We start from the raw sequence: 22315 nt of genomic DNA, 5'->3' as shown, positions 1-22315 counted from the left end.
TATATCCGGTGGCTTTGCACGCCCTCACATGTAGCTTTGTTGTTTTAAATCTCTGACCTCCCCCTCCACCGCCAAGCCAAAGACACACATCTAAATTTTTGCGGGTTTTCATTGAAAACTACAGAGGATATAAAAATTCTCATAAATTAACTGTAAATGTCTACTTGCTTGTAAAAAGTTCATCATTTTATCTTAAAGGTGACTTTGGTGACTACTGCTGACCCCTGTTATCTAGACATCTGAGCAAAGCTCCAAATGCCACAGATGTCTGCAGGATCAACATACAAAGATGTTAAATCTGCAATCCTCAACTAAAGGTACTTCCAACATACAGTGGAGCAAAAAAGTATTTAGTCAGCCACCGATTGTGCAAGTTCCCCCACTTAAAATGATGACAGAGGTCAGTAATTTGCACCAGAGGTACACTTCAACTGTGAGAGACAGAATGTGAAAAAAAAATCCATGAATCCACATGGTAGGATTTGTAAAGAATTTATTCGTAAATTAGGGTGGAAAATAAGTATTTGGTCACCTCAAACATGGAAAATCTCTGGCTCTCACAGACCTGTAACGTCTTCTGTAAGAAGCTTTTCTGTCCCCCACTCGTTACCTGTATGAATGGCACCTGTTTGAACTCATCATCTGTATAAAAGACACCTGTCCACAGCCTCAAACAGTCAGACTCCAAACTCCGCCATGGCCAAGACCAAAGAGCTTTCGAAGGACACCAGGAAAAGTATTGTAGACCTGCACCAGACTGGGAAGAGTGAATCTACAATAGGCAAGCAGCTTGGTGTGAAAAAATCAACTGTGGGAGCAATCATCAGAAAATGGAAGACATACAAGACCACTGATAATCTCCCTCGATCTGGGGCTCCACGCAAGATCTCATCCCGGGCAACAAAGGAGTGGCTCCGTAAGAAGCATTTGAAAGTCCTGGAGTGGCCTAGCCAGTCTCCAGACCTCAACCCCATAGAAAATCTGTGGCGGGAGTTGAAAGTCCGTGTTGCTCGGCGACAGCCCCAAAACATCACTGCTCTCGAGAAGATCTGCATGGAGGAATGGGCCAAAATACCAGCTACTGTGTGTGCAAACCTGGTGAAGACCTATAGTAAACGTCTGACCTCTGTTATTGCCAACAAAGGTTATGTTACAAAGTATTGAGTTGTATTTTTGTTATTGACCAAATACTTATTTTCCACCCTGATTTACGAATAAATTCTTTACAAATCCTACCATGTGGATTCATGGATTTTTTTTTTCACATTCTGTCTCTCACAGTTGAAGTGTACCTCTGGTGCAAATTACTGACCTCTGTCATCATTTTAGGCGGGGGAACTTGCACAATCGGTGGCTGACTAAATACTTTTTTGCCCTACTGTATATACAACGAGCACCTATATCGTAATAAACCGATGTAAATATCAGCAGATGGAAAACACCAGTTTAAATACTAAAAAATCCTCTTTATTCCTGTTTCTTGCACTCCTCCACAGCGGCAGGCCTTCCCACTCAGGTAGTCATCTGGCTCAGGTAATAACATAAGTGCTGAAATGAGATCATCATAATCATCATTTTCTTTATTGCCTCAGATCCCAGCAGAGGATCATCATAGCGAGAGCCAGAAATAACACAATTACGTCCATATATTCTCGCAGTTTTCAAGCAGTTATTTGGACTGTCGGCGCTCTCGGTGGATCATTAAATGTATCGAGGTGTTCTTCCCACTCGTTTACTCACTTCCCCTCCAGCTTCCTAAAGCTGTTCCTGTACAATGTCTGTTTTCATCTTGCTCATTTTTTTTTCCCCAGCCATATCTTATTTTTATTCTTTTTATCACCCTCCCTCCACACGCTCTCTTCCTCTCCCTTCGTGGTGATTGATGGAGTTAGGCAACAGTACACAGAGCAACGTGTGGCCAACAGTCCAAGACAGCCTGCGTGAGAGGGAAAGAGAGAGGTTGGTGAGGAGGAGGAGGGGGGTGGGGATTAAACGAAAAGAGAGGTGAAAGGAAGGGAAGGAAAGAGGAAGCAGGGAGTCAGTGAGTGTGTGAGAGAGAAGGGGAGGGAGGAAGAGGGAGAGGAGTGTATGAAAGGAAGAGAAAGAGAGAGGGAGAGAGGGGAGCTCAGCTGAAAGCCACAGACTTAATTCTATGCATCATTAAGCAGTCTCACTCAATGCAACATCCCCTATACATCATCCACGCTCAGTAAACACAACGATGACATTACATTAGCAACTGCAAATGAATTTTCTTTTTAGAAGGAAATTGAGAATACTCTCTTACTCTCCCTCGTTTTTTTTTTTTCAACCTCTCTGCTGCTTGCAAAGCTTGAGTGTAGGACATAAAAATACAGCGAGATATAAACAGAATAAAAACACAAACAATATTTCCCTTTCCCCTCTCTCCGGCACACACTCTCTCTCACTCTGTCACACAGAGGAGACTTCTGAGCACAAATACACACCTCTCCTTAGTCGCTCTTCCGAAATGTTTTTATAATAGGCGCTTCAGAAAGATACCTTATTTAAAGATAAGGTATCTTTGAAAATGCTACACGAAGCCATTTGTTCTCGCTTTGCCAAATTTAATCGAGCACTGGCTGCACCGGCTGCTGCTAAATTTCAACTTAGCTATAGCTAACGTTTGCGTTCCTACTGGGGGATCGTTTGTGCATCAGTAATAACCTAGATCTTGCAATGTAAATTCCAATGTGCCAATCTTAGTCAAAGCATGCAAACGGATTGCTTTCAAAAGATTTTGGGGTAACATAATTTAGACATGAGGCACAAGGTACTGAAAACAGCTTTAGCCCGCAAGAGGTGTAATTGTTTAGATATTTTAAAAAGTCAGAAAGCACACTTTGGCTTCACGTGTGCTTAGAGTTACACCTAACTCTAAAAGCTTTGATTTATAAAAGTTTGGAGATCAGATTTAAGTCTGAATGAGTCCTCTGAATGAAGCTGAAGGTGTTTTTCAAGGTAGATCAGGTGTAAAGGAGCCCAAACAGTTTGAGGTAAGTTCTTGAAACCGTTAAAATACCTCCCTTGATAATAACGTCAGCAGACACTGGATTAAAGTGGCGATGGGACAGAAAGGCACAGCTTAATCGATGAAAGCCAGCACTCCATCAGATACTTGTGCCCAGGTGTCATCACTGTCACAAACCTGCAAATACAAGAACGTCATAACAGGGAGATGCAGTTAGGCATGATCAATTATTAGCTTGAAAGAAATATAAAGAAGTTAAAAAGAAATTAAGGAGCCAGGAAAACGCTGTGATTAAGTACTACTTTACCATTTCAGTTGTTATAAATCAAGCTGTGTCCAGTAACTGAGGTAGGTTACATCACTCTTCTCTCTATGAACGAGGTCAGCTGTGAATCAGTGCTTTACCGGCTCCTCTTTGTGCTGGTGTCTCTCCTCCTGTCAGAAATCCTGAAGTGCTTTACAAAAAAACGAAACAAACAAAAGATGTGTAAAAGTTGGTATCCAGCTGATGTCCATCTTTATTCCAAATTTTTGTGTATATAATAAATAATCTGCATTAATTTCATCATCTAATGGTTTGTTGATGTCCTTAAACGTAAAGCAAATTTCGACACAGCTCTGTGCCCTCGTTTAATAAAAACGTACCAGTGTTGTAGATATTAGTAGGATGGATCATCACCAGGGAGGCCTCGCAGTAAATGGATGCACACTGCTGTCACATCTGGTTTATAAAACAACAAACCACAAATCAAGTACAAGACTAAGGAACGTTAATAATCCACTAACTGCAAACTGTGGTCAAAGTGAGTTTATATGACTTAAAAATGCAAATATTTTGTTAACCTTTACTCTCCTGCTTTTATATATCTTGTTATGTTAGTCAGAGGGCTTTTATGTAAGATAGAGAGAAGAAGGAGGATGATTTGGTTTAACACTTGCTGGGAAGCTTTTGTTATATTTATTTAAGATAAGGTGTTGTCCTCAATTCAGTGAAATATTATTGAACTACATCTGTCTCTTCTTAGCTCCACAGACGTGAGCACCAAAATGAATTTATTTATTTATTTTCCATTTTGTTTTTCAGGGCCTGTTGTCCTTTAATAATAAATGCCAGCAATTCAATATACCTCTGTTCTTGGATCTATTTAGGTTTAACAATTTATTTGTATAAAGTTTATTAAGGTGTTTAGGTGGAGTATGACATCGTCTTACAGATAAAAGAATAATACCTCAAATTGAGGTTTAAACTCCATGACGTATGTAAGAACAGGAAACAGTTAGTCAATAACCCACAGATTTATGATAACACAATCTTTACATGGGTTAGTTCCTCCTTGTACACATGGGAATTTTAATTCTTAAATACTGTACAATACTTGGGTCAATATATCAACATAGAAATAAAAACAAAATCAAAAACAAAAGATGTGACTACATCTTTTTATGCCTTTACATATTTGACAAGAGCATTTAAGCTGAATTGTTCTGTGCAAGTTGAATATAATAACAAGGAAGTGACTTACCAGCCATGAAAATTTACCTATAGAATTCTATTTTAATTCAAGCTTCAAATCTTAAAGTCAAATACGTCCTTCAATTAATCAGCCAAAGTTACTACAATAACCAAATTTCATTTAGAGCTACCTCAGCAGCTATCACTGTGACTACTGCCTTTATTGTGTGGATGCCTTAATAGGCATCCACACTATTGAGATCCTGTTTCTCTTTCTTCTTTATTATTATTCCGGGTGTTTCCGTACACTTTTTGCCGTGGATCTACTTCCACAATTTTTGTGCTATTTTCACCGTTCAAACTCTAAACTGTTCTGCTCTTTCTGCTAATGCTGGCTATGACTTTTGGTGTTTATTACTATTATACTTTTTAAAATATTACACTTTTTTCCTTTAATTTGTCCCATTGAAATGAATGGGAAACTTCCACAATTCTGCTAAAACTTTCTTGTCTTTGAAACTTAACTACTGCCTCATACTTTCACCTAGAAACTTCATTCAAACTTTAAAATGTTCTCAAATGATTTGGCTATTCCTGTATGATTCAGTTTTTTCAGATCTTCTACCGTTTTAATCTTATCCCTCTTTGAGTTTTCAGTTGCAAAATTGTGATTTTTCAGAAAATACATGCGTTGCTATGGTTGCTATGCAATTAACTCAGAGGGGACAGTGAAACTGTTTGAATTTTCTCTTCATGTCCAAACAACTTCTTGCTACTCGCTCAATTTCCACTCAAGCCCCACAAATTATACACCAAAACGTAGGTATTTTTGCTGGCTTTCAGAAAATGTCACTATCATTGTTGTGGGACTCATAGATATTTTGCAAATCTCCTCAGAGTAACACAAAGTCAGAAAACTCTCCATATAAACTCAATGGAGAGTTTGTTCAAAATCACCGCTGGATTTCTGTAATGAGAGGCATTTTCAAATTGTCATATCTCCTTAACGAAGCGAAGTTAAGACATGAGGCTTGTCCCCGTATATGTTCAGACACTCCTGACGCTCACAATTCAAGAATTTCTTTCTCACCTATTACCGTTCTGAAATGAGTTGGACTTGTTTGAGGGTAGGAAATTTGTCCCTCGCTCAGATTTCATCAGATTTCAATCTCTGGAAATGAACCACTTTTTTCTCTCGTCATATCTTTTTGATGGATTTCCACAGAGCCCTGAAAATTTCCATGACTGTTCACCAAAGCCTGCTGTTTCTTACGGTGAAAGAATGATTTTGATGCTCCATATAGATTTAGAGTTACCAAAGGTTGTTTGAGCGCAAGTCAAGGCAGTTTTTGCTTCGCCTCTACTCAGTTACAGTGTATTACAAGTCATATATCTTTAAGAATTTATGTTTTATCTCTGAATTATGAAGACCTGAAGATTCCCCCATCTCTTCTGAATAAAACGATGCCTGAATGACCGTTCTAGCCTCTACGGTTAGGAAATTATGGCCATTTGTTCGAGGGGAATCCTGAATGTCAGAAATACACTGAAGAAAACTCACACCTCTCTCTGTGTCTGTGTGTGTAAGGGCTGACTACAGCAGGTGCAGCTAATTTAACTGACCTACATATACCAAGCCCAGACTCTCCACAGCTCCTGTTCCCTTTACTGTCTGTGTATGTGTGTCTGTGTATCAATATTTCTCCTATGTTTAGGTATTACTCCTCAATCATAGTATTTCTGCTAAAGCAAAGTACTTCTACTACATCTAAGTACTTTTGCCAAATCATAGTATTTCTGCTAAATCATAGTATTTCTGCCAATTCATAGTATTTTTGCAAAATCATGGTATTTGTGCAAAATCATGGTTTTGGGGCCAAATATTTCTGTTATTTTATAATATATGTGCTGAATATATTATATGTGCCAAATCATAGTATTTATCCCAAATTATAGTATTTATGCCAAATTACAGTATTTCTGCTAAAACGCAGAAATAGTACCTTTTAGCAGGAATTTCTACCAAAAGATAGTACTTCTGCTAAATCAGAGTATTTCTGCTAAACCAGAGTATTCCTGCCAAATCATAGTATTTGTACTGAAACATGGTACTTCTGCCCAATCATAGTATTTATACCCAATCATAGTATTTCTGCTAAATCATAGCATTTGTGCCAAATCATGGTATTTGTGCAAAAACATAGTATGTCTGCAAAACCATAGTATATCTCTTATGTTATAGTATTACTACTAAGGCATAGTATTTCTGCCAAATCATAGTATGTGTGCCAAATCGCAGTATTTATACCAAATCACAGTATTTGTAGTAAAACATAGTATTTCTGCCATATTGTGGTATTTGTGCAAGAACATTGAACTGTTATGTTATAGTATTACTACTAAGTCATAGTATTTCTGCATTGTTATAGTATTTGTACTAAAACGTAGTATCTCTGCCAAGTCATAGAATTACTGCAATTTCATAGTTTTTTTTAGGAAATCTGTTATGTTATAGTATTACTACTAAGTCATAGTATTTCTGCCAAATCACAGTATTTGTGCCAAAGCATCGTATTTGTATGGAGTCATAGTATTTCTTCTAAATCATAGTATTTCAATCAAATCTCAGTAGTTGTTGTTAAAACGCAGTATTATTGCCAAATCATAGTATTTGTACCCAATCATAGTATTTCTGCTAAATCATGGTATTTGTGCAAAATCATAGTATGTCTGCAAAACCATAGTATATCTTTTATGTCATAGTATTACTACTAAGGCATAGTATTTCTGCCAAATCATAGTATTTGTACTAAATCATAGTACTTGTGCCAAATCATAGTATTTGCTGAACATCATAGTATTGGAACCAAAACATAGTATTTGTCCCAAAGCATCGTATTTGTATGGAGTAATAGTATTTCTTCTAAATCATAGTATTTCAATCAAATCTCAGTAGTTGTGTTAAAATGCAGTATTATTGCCAAATCATAGTATTTGTACCCAATCATAGTATTTTTGCCAAATCGTGGTATTTGTGCCCAATTAATAATTCTGTTATGTTATAGTATTACTACTAAGTCGTAGAATATCTGTTATGTTATAGTGTATCTGCGGAATATAGTATGTGTGCCAAATCGTAGTATTTACACCAAATCACAGTATTTTTGCTAAAACATAGTATTTCTGCCATATTGTGGTATTTGTGCAAGAACATTGAACTGTTATGTTATAGTATTACTACTAAGTCATAGTATTTCTGCGTTGTTATAGTATTTGTGCTAAAACGTAGTATCTCTGCCAAGTCATAGAATTAATGCAATTTCATAGTTTTTTTTAGGAAATCTGTTATGTTATAGTATTACTACTAAGTCATAGTATTTCTGCCAAATCATAGTATTTGTACTAAATCATAGTACTTGTGCCAAATCATAGTATTTGTTGCACATCATAGTATTAGAACCAAAACATAGCATTTGTCCCAAAGTATCGTATTTGTATGGAGTAATAGTATTTCTTCTAAATCATAGTATTTCAATTAAATCTCAGTAGTTGTGTTAAAATGCAGTATTATTGCCAAATCATAGTATTTGTACCCAATCATAGTATTTTTGCCAAATCGTGGTATTTGTGCCCAAATAATAATTCTGTTATGTTATAGTATTACTACTAAGTTGTAGCATATCTGTTATGTTATAGTGTATCTGCGGAATATAGTATGTGTGCCAAATCATAGTATTTATACCAAATCACAGTATTTGTGCTAAAACATAGTATTTCTGCCATATTGTGGTATTTGTGCAAGAACATTGAACTGTTATGTTATAGTATTACTACTAAGTCATAGTATTTCTGCGTTGTTATAGTATTTGTGCTAAAACGTAGTATCTCTGCCAAGTCATAGAATTACTGCAATTTAATAGTTTTTTTTAGGAAATCTGTTATGTTATAGTATTACTACTCAGTCATAGTATTTCTGCCAAATCATAGTATTCGTGTGAATTTGTATACTGTAATATCACTGTATTATGTAGTGGCTAAGTAGGGGCTGTTTACTAAGTGCATCAGTGTAAATAGGTCATCTCTTGTGTTGGAGTGCCCTCTTGTGGCGCCTTTTGGGTAGTGCCTTAGTAAACGGGAACCCTGTAAAAAGTGGCATCAGACTGATTTGTAGTGGAGGAATTTGTTACCAGTTTTCTTAATCTTTAATCTGTATGCATGTTGTAATGCATACCCTGTTCTTAATCATAGAAACCACACCATATCACCTCTCCACATCCTCCTACTGTATGCCATACCTCCCTGTACCATCCATCTGACCGCAATAAACTCCACCTGTGGTAATCTAATCCCTGGATGTCAGCCTCTCCTTCTGACCGAGGATAGTTATAGTATTTGAGCCAAATCATAGTATTTGTGCTAAAACATAGTATTTCTTCCAAATCATAGTATTTGTGCCAAAGTATAGTATTTCTTCCAAATCATAGTATAACTGCACAATAAAGGTTCTTGAGCCACATCAGTGTTTGTGCCAAATCTTAGTATTTCTTCTAAATCCTAATAATTCTGCTCAATGATAGAATTTCTGCTATGCTTTAGTACTTTTTTCCTAGATTGTAGTACTTCTGCTAAGTCAAAGTATTTCATGTAAATCATAGTATTTCTACCAAGTCCCAATGTTTCTGCTAAATCATAAATAATGTTTTAGTACAAATTGTATGATTTGGTGGAACTTTCTGTGTTCCAGCACAAATGCTATGATTTGGCAGGAAAAAAATATTATTTAGTATAAATACTAAGTTTTAGCAGAAATGCTATGTTTAAACTTTAAAAAATTCTGCTATTTCTGCTGATGTGTGTTATGACTTTTGACCATTGAAATGAATGGAACACATTATCAATGTGGTCACTGATTTTGCATGATGGGCTGAGCTGTGCTTTACCTCAGTGAGATAAGCATCCGTTCTCAGACTGGGAGGCCTGGGTTCAAATCCAGCTTATGGCAACAGTTCTTTCACTTAACAGTTAAACTTTTTTTAAACTCTTTTCAACACAAATTTCATTTTATTCACCCCTTTTCAGCAAAATTTTCAGTTTTTTTAACCCCTTTTCAGCACAAATCCAAACTTTATCAGCTCTTTTTCAGCAAAAACCTCTTTTCAGCAGAATTCTGCTCATTCAACTCTTTTCAGCAAAATTTTCAGTTTTTTCTGCTGTTTTCAGAAAAAAACTCTTTTCAGCAGAATTCTGCTCATTCACCTCTTTTCAGCAGAAATTCTGCTGATGGAACTCTTTTCAGCAGAATTTTCACCCCTTTTTTTTTGCCCAAATTCTGCTAGCACAATTGTCAATCTCTCCACCTTTTCTTTGTGAGAAAGTGTTTGGCTCAGTGAGCTAAATAGCTGCCCTTTGATCAGGAGGGCCAGGTTCGAATCCTGCTCAGGGCATCTTTTTTTTTTTTTTTTTTGTTTCAACTTTTTCAGCTTTTTTCAGCAGATATCTTCAGCCGTTAAGGCATCCACACTGCATTTTCGCAGGAAATGCAAATTTTTCTAGTTTGCAATTATTTCTCTGCTGCAGACACCAGGAGGGCCAAACTACATTCATAGTGTAAACTTCAGCAAAGCTACATTTCAAATTTGTTGACTTTTCACTTTAGGGAGCAGTAAAAACTTTTTTGGGGGCACTGAAGAGAGAGCAGTAAAGATAGCTCGTCGTTGCCGCCAAATATCAGCCAGTATGATATTATCCCTGTAACAGCCATTAGCGCTAGCAAGCTAACTTTAATAAAAAATGTCATCTGCTGTGAGAAAAAAACACAACTTATTGCTAGTTTTATAATTTACCTTACTGGTCCTCAAAAAATAAATTGTTCCTCTTCCACATATTCAGAATCCAGTTACTCTGTCTCTCTGATGATCCTACAATGACTGTCAACATGTCTTTTGCTATGACACTTGACAAGGTAGCCAACTACTTGAAGTAGCTTTTACATGCTGACCAAATAATAGCAGTTAGCTCACTGTTAGCCTAACTTGATGATTATGTGAATACCACTAACAAATTTTTTAAAATATATATGTATGTGAAAGAATGACAAAAGCGTACATTTAGAAAGGACTTTTCCACTGTTTAACTTATTTCTTAGTCCTCAAAAACATATTTGTTTCATGATGCTTACCCCTTCATTTGATTGCACAAGGTTACTTTTCCCTCTCCTTTTAAACAAACATAGTTAAATCTCTTTTAAAGAAGCCAAGCCTGGACACTTAAATACAGAATACAGGCTAATGTCAAACCTTTTTTAGGACCAGCTTTCAATGCTAATAAGGTTGCAGTCCTTACTTTATTCAACTTTATTCAGCTTTTGACACAATTGATCATAAACTCTCTAATCTCCCTCTCAAGCAGTGGGTTGGCTTTTCTGATAGTTGTTGAATTCTAAAGTTCCTGAATGGTTTAGATCTTATATCATAGATAGGAAATGTTTCACTAGCTGTGGAGATCAGGTATCAAGCACTCATAATTTTTCCTGTGGAGTCTCCCAGGGAAGCTATCTGGGTCTCTTACGTTTGTCCTTAAACATTCTGACACTTGGCAATCTTATCAGCCAGCATGAAATTTGTTACCAGATTAACACAGATGATGCACAGCTATGCTATAACAGAGAACACATTAGTCCAGTTTTAGCAGAGCTATACTCGCCTCCAGTATCATACAGAACCGATTTTAAAAAATACTCTTATTTATACTGCATATAAAATCCTTAATGGTCTTGAACCTTCTAATATCTCTGAATGTCTGTGACTCTATGTCCCAACTTGTCATCTTAGATCCTCCACTGTGAAATTGTTAGCGATCAAAAAATTTGGATGCCACTTTCCTAGTTTGTGGAAACAACATCTCTGGAACAACATTCCTTGAAAAATTAAGGAGGCAAACTTTACAGATAATTTCAAGAACTTGGTAGCGACATACCTTTTTATTCTGACATTAAACGAGAGCTTAGGCTTAATAATTATAATAATACAGCCATACTATCTGAGTTCAGCCACATTAAGTAATCTGGCAGATAAGACCATATGCATAACTTACTTCTAAGATTTATATTTATTTTTGTTGTGATTGCATTATTACTATATGAATGTGTGTTTAGGGGTGCATGTGTATTTATATATGTCTGATGGGTTGCTGGAACTTCAGTTCCTGATATGCTTTTGTGCCTGTGCCTTTGAACTCTATATGTATAGTCCTTAGTGTGATATTGGGCTATCCAAATAAAATAAGCTGAAATTTCATAGCAAATTTCATAACATACACTTCAAAAGTTTTAATCACTTCATGAAACTAGTTAGTGGATAAGAAATTAGAGACAGTGACAATTATGAGTGTGTGCACACAAACACACACACACATTTTAGTTTAATGTCTGGGAACACGCGAGTAACATAAATTATCAAGCAATTCACATGAATAATCATGTTTTTATTGCACAGATTATGGCTTTTTCCCCTAAACTAGCCTGGCTATGAGGCCTGGGAAATCTATTAAGGCGATGCCATAGATCATCCCATCCACTGTGGCGTGTATACAGATCGGCCGGCTCATTTGAGAAATATTGAATCGGTTACAGTAAAGTAAGCCCCTGGATTGAGTCAAATGTAAAAATCCAGGCATGTGTGAGGAGCTGTCAGCGTGTGCTGTAATGACGGATGGAGCCGGGTCTCCCTTTCAGCAGGAGGTGATAAAAAGTCAAATTATGAACGCCAGGGAGGGACAAGACAGCGTGCAAGGGGAGGAGGGAGGGCAACGACACGGAGAGAAAATTGGACCAGATCCGTTAAATGATAAGGGCAATCAGTTAATCAGGGGAAGACGAGGGAAAGTGTTATTTCCTCCCAGTGCAAGGGTCAGTGAGGGGTCAAGAGTATAACCTTTGACCTCAAACTACTGACGAGAACGAGACCGGTCAGCGGGTTATTGATTCACGCTCTGCAGTTTACCCATGTTATTATCTATTGGACTAGACTGGTTTACGGTTTTAGTGATTTCCTGTGAAAGTGAATTAAAACAAGTAAAGATCTGTTTATCTAATTATTCCTTAAACTGTGAAAAGCTCTTTAAGCTCCTGGAATCATACAGTGTCACCTTCTTAAAGTCACTTTGTTGAGGTTTGTTGTGACTTTACTGCCGTAAAAAAAATAATAATAAAAAAATGCTTTTATCCCCCCCGAGGAAATGCCTCATCTTCATAAAAGCACCGGGGCCCAGAAGCATGATCTCGACCAGGAGCCCAACAAAAGTTTCTGATAGCACCCACTGCATTACTACACAACTTCTTAGTTCATCCTGACACAATCTCTACCCCTCTGCTTTCTGTCTCAGGTGCATCAAACAGAGCCCTGGACCCCCTCCCAGGCTAACCCCTGAGCTGACCCCCCTCCCAAGCTTTGAAACTGACCCACTCTGAGGTGTGAACTTCTGTCCCCCTGGCTGATAGAGACTCACGATTTTTATAGACCTCATCCCTCGCTGTTTATGACTCTGCAGTTTGATTATAGCAAAGGGGACTCGGAGAGGTAGGAGCCCTGCAGAGGCACACACACATCAAAGGAGCTATGAGAGGAATGTGGGCATTTGTTGTTTGCTTTATCATCCAGTACCACCACTTATCTGCTTAATCATAAAGGATTGGCCTGGGAATGAGGCAGGATGGACGCCGCGCTGGCCAAACAAACTATTCCCAACACAGTAATTGCTACTAGAGGGATGTGCCAGATTCATAGTGGTTATAGCTGCTTGCATGGGAGTTTTATTTGAAGAGGAGAAGAAAAAAAGACTACGAGAGGCACCAATTTGGTTTAAAATTAAATCCTAGAAAAGTATGGAGTGTTGCTATCAGAGTAAAGACTCGCCTGAGTGACCAGTCTACATGAGTTTATCCCTGTTTTATTGAGTTGAACAGGAACACATGCCGCAGGAGGTTTTCTTACAGAATATTATTTAAGGAGTTAACACATTATGATATATTATCAATATATATATAGATAATAAAGAATGGTTGAGAATAGGACACCAACTCCCTGATGAACCTCGCTGTTTGGCAATTTATTAGTTGTATGGCAGTTCATTTGTTTGTATTTTTCTGTAATGGTGCAAAGCTCAAAGCCAGATATGTGAGGAAATAAAACTAGATGTTCACCTCTTTATTACGGACTCATTATTTCTAGAATTGCTTTTTTCTTGCCTTTTACTACATTTTACTGATTGTTATACAACTACATCTCACTCTGTTCAAAGGCCTAAAAGGATCTCAAAGTAAAAGCGAAGTCTTAACGCTATGTATGCAAAAAGATTCACTTTTTTGGGACCACTTCGTGTATATATGGTACCCAACCAGTGCATAGATTACCTGTGTTTTAGTGCCACAGCAAGTCCAGAGGATGCAGAAAAGTTTATGATTGGCTCACTAATTTCTGAAAAAGCTGCCCTTTGTGGTATTTCTAATGTATGGCTATTGACTGACTGAACCACTGCAAGTTTTCACTATTATAGCAGTGTAGTGCCGTTGGAGAACTCAAAGGATGGAGATAAAATATAAATATGAATGGTTTAAATAAGTTCAGAGGACGTCCCATTCTAAATGTCACTCTCTTGTATGGATTCAATATCTTTGAATAAAAAAAAAGGGCATGAGTTGCCAGATACACAACAGTTTAATTAAGTCACAGAAGCTCTGTCCTGGTTTCACAGGCCCTGTGAGTCAGTTAGACCCTCTGCCCTTCATTTCCCCTGTGTGGGAGGCTTGGAGTGCCGGCTTGAAAAGCTGGGAAAGTCCTGTGATTTATGGCCTTTTGCAGGCCTGACTGCCTCTCACCTCACTGATGATAGAGCCAGAGGTAACGAAGAGTGGTTACTCCAATCCAATTACCTATTCGCTAAATTCTGTTTTATTAATTTTGGGGATTTAAAGCTACTCCACAACCTTTGCCATCTGATTTTGAGACAACTTGTAGATAAATCAGGAAAGATTTGTCCGATTCCTTATATGTATAATTGGGTATATGTTTTACAGGGTGAACAACTATCACTTGGTAAAACTGTTAATGATTAAACAGTGCAGAGAGAAAGGAGGTCTTTTATCATCTAACATGTTAGACTTTCAACTTGTTTTTCCATTTTGTTTTTAGTGTTGATAGATTTATTTCAGGAAACTGAAAGCAACTTTTAACTGAAAATAAAGTATTGACCCCCCCCCCCCCCCCCTCTTGTTTCTTTATATTTTAGTAGGAAATGAGAAATATGTGAAGCAATTTATTGAAACCTGTAAACACATCAAGAAAATATAGTATTTAAGGGAAATCTGGAAAAAAAATCAATATTTTATCATAACATCTTTCATCTTCAACACACACTGACCTCTCTTAAGCAAGCTTTCTCATAATTTCTTTAAATGCTAATCAATGCATTTGTTCTGTTCTCTGTCAACACGATCCCAGACTGCTCCAATAATGTTGTAGTCCGGGCTCTGACGAGGCCAGTCCATGACTGATAATGATCCACTGTATGTTTTTCTATCCACTTCTGTGGCACTGGCAGTGTATTTGGGATCACTGTCATGGTAAAAAAAATTAAGCCACCGTCTGATGCTTTCCAGATGGTGTGGCATGGTGGATGAAAATCTGATGGTACTTTCTTGTGGTTGTAATTCCATTAATTCGACAAGATCTCCAGCAAAATTAGCTGAAACGTAGGCTCAAACCATGACGTAGCCTCCACTTGCTTTACAGATTTCTGTAGCGACTCACTATTGTGCCTCTCTTCTCACTTTTTCATACAGGATCACAACAGCATTTTTTCTGAGAAGCGGAGTGAACAGTAGATGGATCAGTTGGATATTTTCCTATTAATTAAAGAGATGACTTTCACATACGATCCATCAGTAGTAGTTTTTTCAGGCATGCCACTTTTTCTTCTGTCCTCCACTTGTCCAGCTTCCAAGTTTTCAGCTACCAGCTCTTTGGGAGTCACTTTGTTGGTGTAAAAATACAGTTTTATTTCTGATAAACAGTTTTATCTTTGTCGTTTTGGTAGGTTGAGGGTGAAAAGTGCTTTTGTGATAGGGAAGTGCCTAAAGACACAATTTAAAATTGGTTCTTTGCTAAAATGTCTGTTATTTGTAGACAGAGCGCTGGTTCTTCTCCTTAGTTAGGTAACTTTTTATGTTTGAATGGTCCACAGGTCAGTTTCAATTGGTTCAACAGTCAAAACATCAACATGAACAAGAACAAGGATTAGATTGAAGATGAATGAAAATGCAGCCAACATCCAAAGAAAACATTTGAAGGACCTTCAGAAAGCCTGGAGAACTATTGCTAAATACCACTTTTAAAAAAATGACAAGTCTGGCTTCTTGGAAGCAAAAGATAAATAAATGAGGGTGGGGTCAGTACTGTGTGTGTTCTGTTGTAGTTTATCCAGCAAGATCTGTTGTGGTTTAATATTTACCTCGTGTCTTCTAGTGTGTTCTAGTGCCCCACACTGCTATATCGACAAAATTCATGCATACTGTATAGCAGAAAACACACACAGGGAACGAGACCAAATCATTATGAGGTCCATTTTAAAGGCTTTGCACTTGTTTCAGTCTCCATCTGACGACCAAGCAGCTTTGGCATATTAAAATCAGCCAACCCTGTATATGTTGAGGGACACACAAGTGCACACACACACACAACCGGCAGCAGGGCAGTAACTCAAGGCCAAAGGAGGAGGTTTATTTTTATCATGGGCAAAGGTGCCAAATCATGTTGGGTATGAAGGGGGCTATATAAATGCAAATTGTATTGGAGAGAGCTATTAGTCCTAGAAAAGGTTTGTATGTAAATGCCCTATAGGACCACAGTGCAGCACTCATCCAGTTCAGATTAGTGGGGTTTGTGGCAAATGTGCTGCAGAAGACAAAAAAGAAAAATAGACAGAAAATGCAATTGCCTTGTGGTAAATCATGGTGAACAAGGTGAGAAGTTGAGTAATTGAATGGCCAAGGTGTTTCTGTATGGTTTATTGCATATGCAAGAGAGATGTGTTGAGGTCTGTTTCCTGTGTGCAGACACAGGTGTGCGTGTTTTATGGCCATTTTGCTCATGATGTAGAGCTTCTGTACCTGAGCGCAGCAGCGCTGTGACAAAACAAGACATTTAAAGCACACTTTGAAATTGTAGAACATTGCATGAAGAAAAAAAATGATGTAAGCGACAAATCAAACATGGCAAAGGATGCAACATCACTGGTCAAGGCTGTGGGAAGCAGAAGCCCCACCCACCACCTCCAAAAGGCAGACGTCATAGCACCCCCACCTTAATGCAAAAAAAATAAAGTTGTCAAAACACTTCACACACTATTCCTGCTGTCATTGGTTTACTTTGACAAATATCTGAATTATGAAATTGTAATAAATGAGTAAAGCACAGAAAAATGACTTTCTTTCTTTAAATATTGATTACTTTAAAAGCATAATAAGCTCCAGTAAAGGAGAATTTTGTTGACTTTTGTTCTGAGTTTGTATGAGTGCTGTCTTTGCCAGGTTTCTCTTTTAAAAGAGATTGTGATCTCAGTGGGACTTCCTGGTAAAACAAAGGTAACAATAATAAAAACAACACCTAGCATCATGGTCAAATGACATTAAACAGAAGTCACTAATAGATTAAAACTGGTGCATTTCAAAGTGAGCTATCAGCTATCATAAAAATGTACAAAGATATATTTTTTTAACTAGCAGCTGACAAAAAGAGCCTAACAGGAGTTTCATCCCCCTGAAAACTCCTGGAATTATCCCTCTTGGCCTCATCTGAGTAATCATTTTCCAGGCTGCAGTTAAAAACATGGTTACCATGACGCAGAAGAGACTCACACACAGGTCCCTGATGAATGCCATCACAGACATTTTGAACAACATCTCCTCAGTGCCCATCATGAGCTTTTATCGCCTAAACCTTTGAGCACCAAGTCACATTTGGAGCATTATATCAGCGCATTGCTACCGTTGCTGTAGAAGGGTACATGACTGTGTTATATGCTGCGCAAATTTGGCTTTTGGGCCGATTAAAATATTCAGACAGATTCCAGCCAGCTGTGTGCAAACAGGCTGACTCTATGTCTTGATTACTGAGCCTTTAAAGACTTTGTAGTCGCATCACTGGCATACTTTTTAATGGCTTCATAATTAATTTGATTAACTGTGTGTGCGCCTGATGTGTCACAGGGCGGAGGTTTAATTTTTGTGCGGCCAGTGCCTGAGTAACAGGCCAGTTCAGTTACGTTTTGGCTGTTTATTCTTGCCTGTGGCTTGAGTTGTGTTAGAATGTGACAGGATGAATGAAAAACTTTATCCTTACAGCTTATTATATATCCCCCACCTGCCCAAACACACACACACTGCACCACCAGCATCAAGGCCCTCCCCCTGGCTTTGTCATTGACAGAAAGTAAGAGATGTAATAATTTGGCATAAGGCTCTGATACACAAGACTAGCACCATATCGCCCTCTAGCTTCGACTGAATAGACTTACAGCCTTACAAAACCTCCATTTTTCATGAATCCACTGCACAACACCAAATGCTTATTTAAAAAAAAAACACATTGTCTACAAAACACTGAGTTAACATGGTTTAATTATTTTAAAAAAAGTGTGTACAGTTTAAATAAAACAGCCTATTTACAGTATGTATATTTTAAGATATGTAATACAGGGCTGAGGGTTGTGTTGGACAACTGTGCTGATAGTGACTAATTATTTTGATGCCACATAAGGAAAAAAAGACACAAGTGTCTTTAAGAATTACCACATGATGTTGTCTCCTGTCCTGAACATGAAACACTGGATATTCCAGGTGTAAGATGCCATTTTTCATGGCTTCTTCCGAAACTTTATATTTCTGCAAACCCAGGTCATCCCATCCTGAAAAAAACATAAATAAATAAAAAGAATTATATATTTTTTTAATTGCGGAAAATTAGAGAAGTAAAAATGAAGTGGACCTAAAAATAGCATTCAAAATATATCTCCAGAAGTACTGTGTGATTTTTTTTGCTGTTTGATCATATTTTCCAGACAACCATTGTGATTTATTATTTATGCATTTAACATCATTTCTTACAAGGACTTTTGTGCTACTGATTACTTACCGCCACTAAAATTGATAAGAATACAAGTCATATTTTTAAGCACGCAGTCACACAGCACTTCATCCTGTACACTTCAAGCACTCAATCGACTTTACTCAATGCAGATGGGCAATTTGGAAAAAATACTTAGCCTAGCATGTGTGTGCTAGGTGTAAGGAACATGCACAGGGAGAGCATGCAAACTCCACGCTCCACACATCACCATCCCACCCATGAAATTGAGGCAAAGCAGTGATGTGAAACGTGCAGACTGGCAGTAGCAAACTGTTTTAATGCACATGATAACACAAAGCAGCTGAGCTTCTTTAGTCTTTAGAAAGATGACATAACTGATCCACCCAGATTGGGAAATCTTCTTATACAAGCATGTGTTTTATGATGGTAATTAAAGGAATAATGGATCTTAAGTAATCTGCTTCTTTTTCCTTTTTTCCCTGTTTGAATTCAGCACACTTTGGATTCCTTCATTAGCTGATGCCGAGGTCTTCTAAATGACTGTGGCTATGTTGGGGAGGAGGATATGAGGCCATCATGGATAATTGAGACCACCCTCTGCAGTGGAACACCTCCTTAAACATCTGTCTCTGCTCCATTGCCACAAAAAAGAACATATATCCAAGTTTGTGTTATATTTAGATTTGTATTCATTAATTATTCTGCATATTTCTATTTTATTGTGCTTCCTTTGTGTCATTTTACTCCATTGAACTGTACTGATTTAATTTTTGCTATCTAAAGGTATTATAGGTTGTGTTTAGAAATCTACCATAACGCGGTTAAATGATTCTATTTCATCGTAACGTGATTTACTTAAACAAACTTCAGTCCCTCTAGCCCGTTTTTTAAGACCAGGACAGGTAAAATAAATCCCAGCATTCCCTGACTTCCGAAAGCGGCTGCAGGCAACTATCCCAACCCTTGCTGTGTGCGCAATGTTGCGTTTGCAGACTGTGTCCGTTTCTATGTTTACCTGAATTCCCTCTGCAGTGAGTGCCGAGCAGGCCTGCACCTGCCACATGCGATCCCGTATTGTGTGCAGACGGAGACTTTCTGCCAGCTCTGACGCTGGAGCAGCTGTCATCAGGTCCTGCTTGTTGGCGAAGATTAGCAACGGCACCGTGGCGAGCGTTTCCTCCTCCAGCAACTCAGCTAGCTCCTGTAACACGGTGCAGACACATACACTTGTTCTAATGGTATTTGCCAACAGAAAAACCACTGAGACGTGTTGAGAAGCAACACAACATCATACTGCCGATCATCCCTGATCAGCTTCTAATTCCAACAGCTCCTGAATGCCTTCTAACCTTCAACCTTATCAGAAGATGACTACTGTGCCTCCCTAAAATGTAAAAGTATTTATGGAGCTCACCAGACTTGTTTCTTCAAACCGTTTCCTGTCTGAGCTGTCAATCACATAGATCTGCACGCAATACAGTCGTAGATATTAACAAACTGATCAGAACACAGAAAAAAAATGATATTATGAAGACTACGTATGTACCAGCACATCTGTGTTCTCAAAATAATTCCTCCAGTATGGTCGGATTTTGCGCTGACCTCCAATGTCCCAAACATTCAGCTTGAAGCCTGCGGACTGCACGCTCTTGATGTTAAAGCCCTTAAGAAAGGTATCGCAGATGCTTAATATCTGCAGCAGGAGAATTCAAAGGCTCTAAAAATGACAGGACTCTACATTTCTGTGCATGTGAGAGAGTGTGGATGTGTGTACTTGTGTGGGGGTGATGTGGCTGATGTCTTCGGCTGCCAGCTGTTTTAGCACAGTGGTCTTGCCGGCATTATCCAACCCTAACAGCAGCAAGCGTACTTCCTGCTCTGGAGCCTGCTTCAGCCGCCGAAGGATGGACAAAAGGCCCTGCAGGAGGATCAAAGCACATATTAGAGCTGATTAGTCTTAAAGGAACAGCAGCTTACGAGATGTCATAACACTGAGGAACCTGCAAGCATTTTCTTGCTTTTCCAGAGTCATGGCCTAAGTTTTATCAAATAAAGCCTGAATAAGCTGCTGGACCAAATCATTTTCAGCTCGCACCAGTTACAGTACACCACCCTGTTGGCAGAGTCTGTCACAGGAACATGACACAGTACACACAGCATGTTACACTCTCACCCAACAGCTAGAATCATCTAGTGTGAGGATTTAGCTGCAGTGACCTATAAATGTACCAGCCCTAAAGACCTCTTTAGCCAGCCGAGGTTAGTAAGTTACTGAGTGGCTTCTGTCCAGAGGAGGGAAATAAGGAAAGGCTTTGGCTCATGCTATTTACTTTTAAGGCAACAGTGACCCCTCACCATACAAAATCTGCTCTGAAAAGACAAAATAATACACATAGCACTTTTAAAATCCATCTTCAGAGCCACTACTTTTTTTGTAATTTGTGCATTTTATTTTTGTGTTATCATAAATTTCCCTCTCCATCTCTTTTACGTCAGCTTTACTCCCCCTATAAAGTCTGTTTTAGCTCCAATTTTGAAAAGTACTCCATATATAAATTTAGTTTTTATAAAATTATAAAAGTGTTTCTGTTTACCTTTCAACATAGTCTCCATACCTGGTTTAAACTCTTTGCCTTACAATAAGTACCTTAAGGTGATAGTTATATATAGGTAAAAATAAACTGGGTTGAAAAAGAAAGTCCAAGTCTAAATTTAAATAAACAGATATAATAAATAAATATAGTTTAATCCTGCCACTGGCAAACAAAACGTTTGAGTTATATCAACGACTGGAAGTGAAACGCGTATTAAGTTTCAGGGATAAAACGGCCAGTTTAATGACCAGTATCACATACACTGCCCTCAGTATTTGGCTAAAGGTGGCACATCATTTAACTGTATTTAGACCATTGTCACCAATGTTTACCAGGTGCCAAGAGTAATTTCAGTAATTTTGTTTTAAATATAAAACAAATCAAAATAAAGTCCTTTTGCCCAACGCAAACAAAACCCGCTGCGGCCGTGAATCATTATAACTCACCATGTTTTTCTCGGGTGGTTTTGTGGCCCTCGCTCAGTGTGTGAGTGGATTAACATCTTCTCTGACCACACGTGCTTGTTGGCCTCCTGGCAGAACGACTGTCAGGCTCTGTTGCTACGGAAACGGTGACGTCAGCGTAAACGACGTGATCGCTCAGTCTTCTGGAACGCTGGGCAAGAGGGCTCCTGTGGCGCGAGGTTAAAAAATAAAAGTAGAAAATAAAAAGAACATAAATAGTTAATTTGCTTTTTTTTCTGGTTAATCACTTCAAACCTGATTTTGAGTTAACTTTCATAAAATTTTACATTATTTTATCGTTATTATTATTATTAGCAATAATTGTGAACCACAGACTTCAAAGATTAGAATACAAAAAAATAGCATACAAATTAAATAAATCTTCACTCACCTTTTTTTTTCGCACTATGAGTTTATGCACCATTCTACATTCAATCATTAGTTATTATATGTCTTTTGTCCTGTATCCCTTCTCTTACCCTCAACTGGTTGCAGCAGATGGCTGCCCTAGATGCCTGCTGGAGGTTTCTTCCTGGTAAAAGGGAGTTTTTCCTTCCCACTGTCGCCAAATGCTCATAAGGTGTTGTATGACTGTTGGGATTTTTCTCTATTATTGTAGGCTTCTGACCTTACAGTATAAAACACCTTGAGGTGACTGTTGTTGTGATTTG

At 38.1% G+C, this 22315-nt stretch overlaps 1 protein-coding gene across 4 annotated transcripts; it reads right to left on the bottom strand.

The window, feature by feature from the left end:
* Positions 1 to 1515: 1515 nt before the first annotated feature.
* Positions 1516 to 21746, bottom strand: LOC147325990 (ADP-ribosylation factor-like protein 3). 4 transcript variants are annotated; one of them, XR_015130391.1, is made up of 9 exons: positions 21627 to 21746; positions 20361 to 20504; positions 20133 to 20249; positions 20001 to 20051; positions 19602 to 19787; positions 18289 to 18404; positions 3638 to 3713; positions 3300 to 3447; positions 1516 to 3169 (listed from the first exon to the last, which is right to left on the bottom strand). XR_015130391.1 is itself a non-coding variant. In XM_086300798.1 (6 exons), the coding sequence occupies exons 1-6, from the start codon at positions 21627 to 21629 to the stop codon at positions 18354 to 18356; spliced, it is 552 nt and encodes a 183-aa protein (XP_086156924.1). In that variant the 5' UTR covers positions 21630 to 21746; the 3' UTR covers positions 18100 to 18353. The 4 variants fall into 4 exon arrangements, 2 of the variants coding, with proteins under 2 accessions (XP_086156924.1, XP_086156923.1); XR_015130392.1 differs by lacking the exons at positions 1516 to 3169; positions 3300 to 3447; positions 3638 to 3713 and adding an exon at positions 14968 to 16801; XM_086300798.1 differs by lacking the exons at positions 1516 to 3169; positions 3300 to 3447; positions 3638 to 3713 and having other exon boundaries at positions 18100 to 18404.
* Positions 21747 to 22315: the final 569 nt, after the last annotated feature.

The sequence above is a fragment of the Aulonocara sp. 'chitande type north' Nkhata Bay genome, linkage group LG7 (assembly GCF_057382095.1).
Source record: "Aulonocara sp. 'chitande type north' Nkhata Bay isolate Kocher_YH1m ecotype deep benthic linkage group LG7, A_spYH_male_GT1.1, whole genome shotgun sequence".
NCBI classification, from domain to species: Eukaryota; Metazoa; Chordata; class Actinopteri; order Cichliformes; family Cichlidae; genus Aulonocara; species Aulonocara sp. 'chitande type north' Nkhata Bay.
The sequence above is the reverse complement of the archived record's forward strand: the minus strand, read 5'-3'. Positions and strand labels throughout refer to the sequence as shown.

Excerpts from the sequence above, each read along its gene's own strand:
- LOC147325990 (XM_086300797.1), bottom strand. Across the intron at positions 20,052-20,132 it reads TTGAGAACACAGATGTGCTG|ATCTATGTGATTGACAGCTC; the intron begins GTACATACGTAG and ends TATTGCGTGCAG. Across the intron at positions 19,788-20,000 it reads GGTTTGAAGAAACAAGTCTG|GAGCTAGCTGAGTTGCTGGA; the intron begins GTGAGCTCCATA and ends ACCGTGTTACAG.